Raw genomic sequence first — 7,832 nt, 5'->3', positions numbered from 1 at the left:
GATCTGGTTTGTAATCTGGTCTGTGATCTGGTCTATGATCTGGTTTGTAATCTGGTCTGTGATCTGGTCTATGATCTGGTTTGTAATCTGGTTTGTAATCTGGTTTGTAATCTGAAATCTGGTCTGTGATCTGGTCTGTGATCTGTGAGTTTTCCGTCCTTCTCTTCCTGAGTCTCTGTCAAACTGAAGTGATTCTGGATGAAGCTGCACCTTGAACTCTTTGAACCTTCAGACCAGGATCTAAATATCATTTCATACAAACTAAAGAAAAACTGAATTAAAAACCATCATCAGCTGCCCATTCAGACCACGACTTCCAAACGACTTCCAAACAAACATTACTCAGTTTTCAAATGGTTTTCTTTTTCATCTGAAAAGTGTGGCATGCATTTGTACAAAATGTGAAGAAGTGTTGAAGCCAACATCCCAACATTATGGACCCACAGGGGTTTTTCTTATTGCATCACCTGAATTGGAAACACTCTGGTCTGTTTGGTTCGAAGTCACAACAAACATCAATTTACAAAAACACAAACTTTAAAGATCCTCAGTGAAAACCTGTTTATTATTTATTATTTGATGCAGAAAACCAGATGAAAATCAATCTGTTCACTTGGTGTTGAAGTTTGAACATAAATAAATAAATAAATAAATAAAGAGAAGCAGATCAGAACCCGGCCTGTCAGCAGAGGGCGCTGTGGCACACCGAAAAAAATCATCTTTCCTCCGTTTGCATTTTGAAGGTTTGTAAAGCGTCTATATGAGAAAAATGATTTAAAACTTCAAACCTCTGTCACAAACAAGAGTTTGAAGGCAACTTACATGTAAAAGGGCGGTGGCAGCATCATGCTGTGGGGATGCTCTTCTCCAGCTGAATCCAAGACATCCTGAACATACAGCCAGATTAATGCATGTCCATGTTAAACTGGTGTAGTCAAAGCCCAGCCTTAAAAAACTGCTGTTACATATTGACAAACAGATGTTTACAGATTCCCAAGAATCCAGAAATGTGCAAATTAAACTTCCTGGCTGATATTGATCAGAATGAGTTCAGTTCAGAATCAATATTTTATTATAAAAACTAAATATTTTTGACGACGGGTGATTCAGATTCGTTTTCTGGAAACGGATCTAAATCATCCATCATCAACATTTAGTTTTTAGATCTTTGTGTCTCAACTAAAAGATTCAGTTCAAGTACAAAGAAAAATGTTTTTGTTAATTAGTGCAATAATAAAATAAATGTGTTGCTTTTTTGACCCACAGCAGAAAAACCAATAAAAGCAAAACCTCAGATTTTAATTACACCAAACTGATTTTAAATGTTTCAGTAAAATAAATATTAGGACAAACTGCAGAATGACTTTCTGTCCAGAAAAACGAAACAGTTAAATAAAAATCAGATTCAGATGAAAATATAAAAACCAAACGGTTGCATTTTGGATCAACATGAAGAAAAGTTATTTCAGTAAAAGTAAATCAAACTTTACATTTTAAACTAAATACTGATTGGTGAAAATGATTCAAACTGAGACAGAATAATAACCGCAACAAATCATTTCCTGTTAGCGAACATGAAAAACTTTCTACCAGCTGAACTAAACGTGAAACCAGAACCAGCAGTTTGAGAGAAAACAAAGATTTTAGGTGGAAAATCAGAAGTTTACAGCAAAATGTTCAGATCTGTTTGGACCTGAAAACTTTTGGCTGCATGGAGCAAAAAAACATTTTAATTAATACCAAGATATCATCCAAACTCTGGTCTTCATGTTACGCTAAGCTAAGCTAAGCTAACTCCAGTCTGGAGGGGAATTTACAGATTAGCATTTCATATTTGTGTGTATGAAAGACAAAATAATAAGAGGGAATTCATGATTAGGCTTGTCATGCATATAAAGGGTTAAATGTTTAAACTGGTTATAAGTTGATAAAAACTCCATGGAGAATTTCAGCCATTAATAAAAAAAACAGAAGAAACTTAACAGCATAAAGTTCCTGATCAAAACGTTCAAATAAAGTTTAAATGTTTTGAAATTGAAACATTTTTTAAATTTCAAATTAAAGCATCAAAGTGTCACAGAAACATTGAACATTTGAGCCCTTAATGAAACCGACCAGCGAAAAACACCAAACCTGTTCGGCTTCTACTGCAAATATCTCAGAAAACCTGAAATAAAAAATGCCACAAACCTTTTAAACAAATAATCATTTCACCTGCAGATTATTTCACTAATAAGACATTTTCCCATGTTACAAGTTCAATAATCTGCCAGTGGAAACAACTTTTAATGCAAATCAAATTATTTAATTAAAATAAGCTCCTACATTTTGCTGAAGTTACTTTAAGTTATCTTCGTATTATTTATAATACGAAGATAACTTATTATAAGATATTTTTTATAAAAAAGGAAAAAATTTACACAACTAAAGTTTGTGTTTTTGCAGCTTGGACAATTTTATCGTGACCCATAATCTGCAAAGCAAAAAATGAAGTTTTGTTTTCATCCCAGAAAAGATCCAATGAATAACTGAAACTTTTATAACTTTATATAATCCTGTCATTCTGCTCACAACACAAAGAAATTAAAAGTCACCAAGTAAAACCAGACAAAACGAAGAGATGCTGAGACATTTCTCTGGACATTCGCAAGTTTCCTACATTTTACGTTTAAACAGAAAAAGTTCAGAATAAAATATTCTCAGATGAAACTTTCCCTCCTGAACAGTTCAGAGTTTGTTCATCGGAAATGGCGGCGAGTCGCTTCGAGTTCTGCACCATCAGCGTTTTTACTCCTCCTCACTTCGTCTGAGGAGGTTCTATCCGGTTCTATCCGGTTCGATCCGGTTCGGTCAGGTTTGATCCGGTTCTATAAGGTTCTATCAGGTTCGATCCGGTTTGGTCCGGTTCAATCAGGTTCTATCCGGTTCAATCCGCTCGTTGCTCTGCAGCAGGGTGCGCTTCATTTCAGCACCAGCGTCGCCTCCGAGCCGTCCTTCTTCTTCAGGTACAGCCCGGCCGTCAGGTGGTGCTCCCTCCGCAGGAAGGCGTAGAAATAATCTGACACCAGCAGGATCTGGACCGGAAGCAAAAACACATTTTCAGCAGAAACTAGCAGAAAGTTGTCATGTTTTTATTGTGATATAACTAGCAGGTGGTTTCCTCGGTTCCCAGACGTCGGCCTGAGCGGGGGGTGCAGCGATGCAGTGATTTTGGCGTGTTTTCAGCCCCGCCCTCGCTGCTCTACCTGCGCCACGTTGAACAGCAGCGTGATGGCGTAGTAGAAGTTGGAGTTGGCGCTTCCAGCGTAGATCCAGAGATGCCAGAGAACCGGGAAGAGAGCGGAGCAGGCGAGCAGGACGCAGGAAACCAGGAAGATGTTCCTGAGGACTGGACAGGCAGGCAGGCGGCTCAGTAACACCAATAAATCAATAAACCACCAATAAATCAATAAACCACCAATAAATCAATAAACCACCAATAAATCAATAAACCACCAGTGAGGTCTACACATGGAAGAATCTCCACTAATGTTAATGATTTTGGTGATACTGAAATGCAATAACAGATTTGCTGTAGAGAATCTGAACATAAAACTTTTGGCTAAAATATATTTTCAGAAATAAGATTTTTTTTATCTTAAATATGACTTCCTTTAAATCCACTCGATGTTTGTTGAAAGCAAAAGTTTGTGCTGCATCTTAAATTCTAAAAGATTTTAACGGGAAATCCCCTCGCCTGGTTTTGGTTGTTTTTAATGCGTTTGTGCATCAGCTGGCCGACCTGCTGACCCCGTTGACCCCGACCTGACGCCAGGTGTGCAGTAAACACTCACATCTGTGCAGGTGACTCCAGACGGGGAGGAAGGCCAGGTAGAGCGCCGTGTCGCCCACGGTGGGGTAAGACTTAAAGATGGAGATCACCGCCAGCTGCATGAAAATCAGGAACACCGGCTGGTCCCTGCAGGACGACGCACACAGGGGCTTAGAGGGCGCAGGAAAAGGTCAGAGGTTAATGAGACAGGAGGACTGACTTCAGTTTGATGCACAGAGGGACGGTGTAGAAGAAGACATTGATCTGGAAGACGCAGAGGAAGAAGAGGCGGAAATGCTCAAACATCTCAGCGAAGAAATACCAGAAGAGGCCGATGTTGGGCGTCAGGTCAGGAACCGAGAGGCTGCAAGAAAAAACAGGAACATGGAGCTGGACCAGAGGACAACATGTCCCACAGCGCTCTCTGCTGGAGAAACGGAGAACTGCGTTTCTATCTTCAGCAGTCAGGAAGGGTTGGGATGAACTTCATGCCCAATTCAGCCATCAGAGGGCGCTGCACTGCAACTCTGTCCTTATTTAAATAAAAAACTCCACCTCTAGTCAAGATCCAATTAAATGAAACACTTTCATTTGTTTGCATATTAGCCTCGGAGCCAGAAAACCTTCATGGTGACGTTAAATTTAAAATTATCTTCTCCTGAGAAAACGTGTTCTCTGTTATGGAGCCTGTCTAAAGGAGCTTTTGACAATTCTTCTGAAAGAACATCTGTGAGGTCAGACTCTGATGTTGGATGAGAAGGCCTTTCTACAGAACCTGCTCAAATGCTTGGCTGTGTTCAAGTATGAAGAGCTCCCACCACAGGAAGTAAGAGATCAAGCTAAAAAAAAAAAACAGCATAATTTTTCTCTCCACCAAACTTTACACCTGGCAGTCAGGGAAATGCGGTTCTCCTCAGAACTCGTTTATTGGATTGGTTCTGATGGTCCAGAAATCTTCCGGTTGTTTTTCTGACTCACATGAAGCCGTAGACGGAGGGCAGGAAGTCCCAGGAGCCCAGCAGGAAGAAGGACAGGCAGACGATGACGAACAAACTGCCCAGGTACATGAACAGGTACTGAACCACGAACCACCAGAAGGCGGCGCGCCGCGGGTTCACCGGGACGTACTGGTGCTGAGGAGGGACACAGGCAGGAGAGAGGGCAAAACATGTCAGTGAGAACAGGAAGTACGCTTCAAAAACAGGAAGTACACTTCAAACAGGAATTACACTTCAAACAGGAAGTATGCATCAAAAAGAGGAAGTATGCTTCAAAAAGAGGAAGTATGCTTCAAAAACAGGAAGTACACTTCAAACAGGAATTACACTTCAAACAGGAAGTATGCATCAAAAACAGGAAGTAAGTACGTTTCAAAAACAGGAAGTACACATCAAAACCAATCAAAGCAGCGTACCTGCATCAGGTACAGCATGGCGGGGGCGCACAGCGTCAGAGGGTAGATGGACTGGTAGGTGGCCAAGCAGAGGAAAATGGCACTCAGCAGAACATTTCCTGAAAAACACAAATAAAATCAATAAAATCAAAGAATATGAAGATTAAACCACAAAGTTCAAACTATAATGAGAGGAAATAAACAATAACACTGGTCTGCTAAGCCATGGAAGAGAAATGCTGTGACAAAAACAAGGTATGCTAATGCTAACTGTGGCAATAAATCTGAATAAATAAATAAAAGGTTTTGTGCGTGGCACTTGAGTAAATCTTGGAAAGCATTTCTTTCAGCATCACTTTAGAAAGGAGAGCCTGGCTGTGTGGTCGACCTTTTATGGTTGTGAGGACAAACAGAGAGAGGACGGCGTTGTTCAGGCCGCAGGTCGACTTGGCAACGCAGGACAAGATGGTGAACGGGTTCAGCAGGTAACTGCCAGAGAACAAGAAAAAATGAAAACTGGGCATCAATTATCAGTTTAAACACTAAAAAATTTGAATCATGAACAAACATCGAGTTAAATAATAAACAGCATTATTTCAGGTGAGTTTTGTTTTTCTCCGTCCCGCGTTGCGCTGCAGATGTTTTTGCAAAGTCATCGTTAACACATAAGGTCAGCTTCCTGATGCTCTCTGAGCAGTGAGAGCGCCCTCTACAGGCGCTCCAGGTACTTACAACATGGCTACTTTCAGGGGGATGTAGAACATCTCAGTGGGGCTCCTGATGAGCTCCAGGCAGTCTGCAGGGTAACGCTCCGCCTCCAGGTAAAACTTCTGCCTCCTGAACTGAAAAGCAACAGAAACAAAGTGTTTTATCACCGCTACACAACGGAAAGTTCACTTTTAAGATATAATCTTAGATATACTGAGTGAGCATTAAACTCAAACATGATTCTACTGACACATATGGAGCTTAACAATACATCTTAAATTAAACATTCACAAAATGTATTTTTCTTTACAGATTGATTCTCACCACTTGCTTGTTAAAGTCCTTCATGGCCTCATAAAGAGCCACCGCTGTGATCACGTCCGCCAGCTAACAGGAAAACAGAAACCAACAACAATAAAAGAACTAAAGCTAAAGAGTTTCTCCACTCTGCAGTCATTTATTCCTCCTACCATGAATGTGATTTCTGCATAATCCACCAGAAAGTGAAAGAGGTAAATGATGAGAGGAGTCTGCAGAAAAGAAAAAGATCAAACATGAGACGTCGGGTGGAATAAATGTTTGATGATAAAATTAATCTCAGCCGGAATATAAAACAAAGAAACTGTTTTTCTCTAAGGAAAATTTCAAATACTCAAGCTCTTTAAGTTTTAATACTGAGGCAAAAACCGTACAAAATCAAACATTTTCACATTATATCCAAATCTACCTGTACTTTAAAATGGTTTTTAACCAACATGTGCATCAACAGCCAGATCTGACGTCTTACCTCGTGGAAAACATCGCCGGAATACGGAGAAACTCCCAGATCAAGCAGCGCTAAGCCTTCGATAACTGACCAGAAACAGAAACAAAGTGGCTCTGTCACCGGTTTCCTAATGTTACCTCTGATCGAATACGTTTAATACGTTTACAATAAAATAAATCTGACACACTGGGATGAGCTGGATTCAGATAGAAACCAAATATTTCTGTATTTTTAATTCAAAATGATCACATCAAACTACACAAACTATGAACACATTTTAGTCACCAAATAGATAGAAATGATATTAGAGAAAATCCCCTTTTGTTTTTTAAGTACTTTTAAAATCTGACAACTAAAACATTTCAGTGGAGACACTTTAGAAAATAACTGAACACATCCCATTTCTGATTTGATGAGAGTCAACGCATTTACATTTCAGACATAAGAAACAGATACGGCCATATTTTAAGTCTTTGTCTTAGTTTGTGGAGATTTCTGAAAATCTCCACAAACTTAAAGTTTGGCATATGAAGCATCTAATGCAACTACAACCACATTTAATTTCCCTTTGGGATCCATAAAGTAGTTTTGAACTGAATAAATCTGAAAAGTAAATATGGGACGAGTTAATTTAAGTGTAAGCAGTTGCCAGGTTCGGTTCGGTCCTTCATTATTCTGGTTCTGCTGGTTGTTTAATCGCTGACACACAGAAACTCAGATCTTTGTTCAAACAATAAAGAAACACATCAATAATAATTTTATATGTTTAAAAGCATAAATTAAATCCCTGCTAATAGATTGTTCCGTGTAAAAACTGGGTTTTAAAAAAAGATTTATCTGTATGTGTGCAGGTTTTAGCAGATGAACCGGTTTGACTTCACCCGTTGTCATCGGAGCGGCGAGGGAACGGGCAGGAACGGAAGGCCTGGAAAAGAGGCCACGGAGCTCCGCTCCAGGCCGGCTTACCTCGCTTCCAGGCGGTGATCGGAGACACCACCTCCACCCTCTCTGCGATCAGCTCCGCAAGGCTGGATCTGTTCAGGGCCGCGCGGATTGTGACGGCTACAACCAGAAGCAGAGACAAGGGAGCCGCCATCTTCACAAGGAAGCGCTCTCCGCCCGACCTGCGAGGGGAATGATGGGAAATGCAGTCC

At 40.3% G+C, this 7,832-nt stretch overlaps 1 protein-coding gene across 2 annotated transcripts; it reads right to left on the bottom strand.

Annotated features, from left to right (window-relative positions):
• Positions 1-2,430: 2,430 nt before the first annotated feature.
• pigu (phosphatidylinositol glycan anchor biosynthesis, class U) lies at positions 2,431-7,791 on the bottom strand. Of its 2 annotated transcripts, XR_001421712.1 has the most exons (13): positions 7,645-7,791; positions 6,700-6,764; positions 6,383-6,442; positions 6,237-6,299; positions 5,937-6,046; positions 5,593-5,693; positions 5,226-5,323; positions 4,790-4,944; positions 4,032-4,175; positions 3,834-3,958; positions 3,246-3,388; positions 2,911-3,074; positions 2,431-2,806 (listed from the first exon to the last, which is right to left on the bottom strand). XR_001421712.1 is itself a non-coding variant. In XM_015014477.1 (12 exons), exons 1-12 carry the CDS (start codon positions 7,772-7,774, stop codon positions 2,961-2,963), a joined length of 1,308 nt encoding a protein of 435 aa, XP_014869963.1. In that variant the 5' UTR covers positions 7,775-7,791; the 3' UTR covers positions 2,431-2,960. The 2 variants fall into 2 exon arrangements, 1 of the variants encoding a protein (XP_014869963.1); XM_015014477.1 differs by having other exon boundaries at positions 2,431-3,074.
• Between the last annotated feature and the right edge of the window lie 41 nt (positions 7,792-7,832).

This window comes from Poecilia latipinna, unplaced genomic scaffold (genome assembly GCF_001443285.1).
Source record: "Poecilia latipinna isolate Pla-1442-1.1 unplaced genomic scaffold, P_latipinna-1.0 Scaffold1819, whole genome shotgun sequence".
Taxonomy (NCBI): Eukaryota; Metazoa; Chordata; class Actinopteri; order Cyprinodontiformes; family Poeciliidae; genus Poecilia; species Poecilia latipinna.
This window is presented reverse-complemented; position numbering and strand designations above follow the sequence as displayed.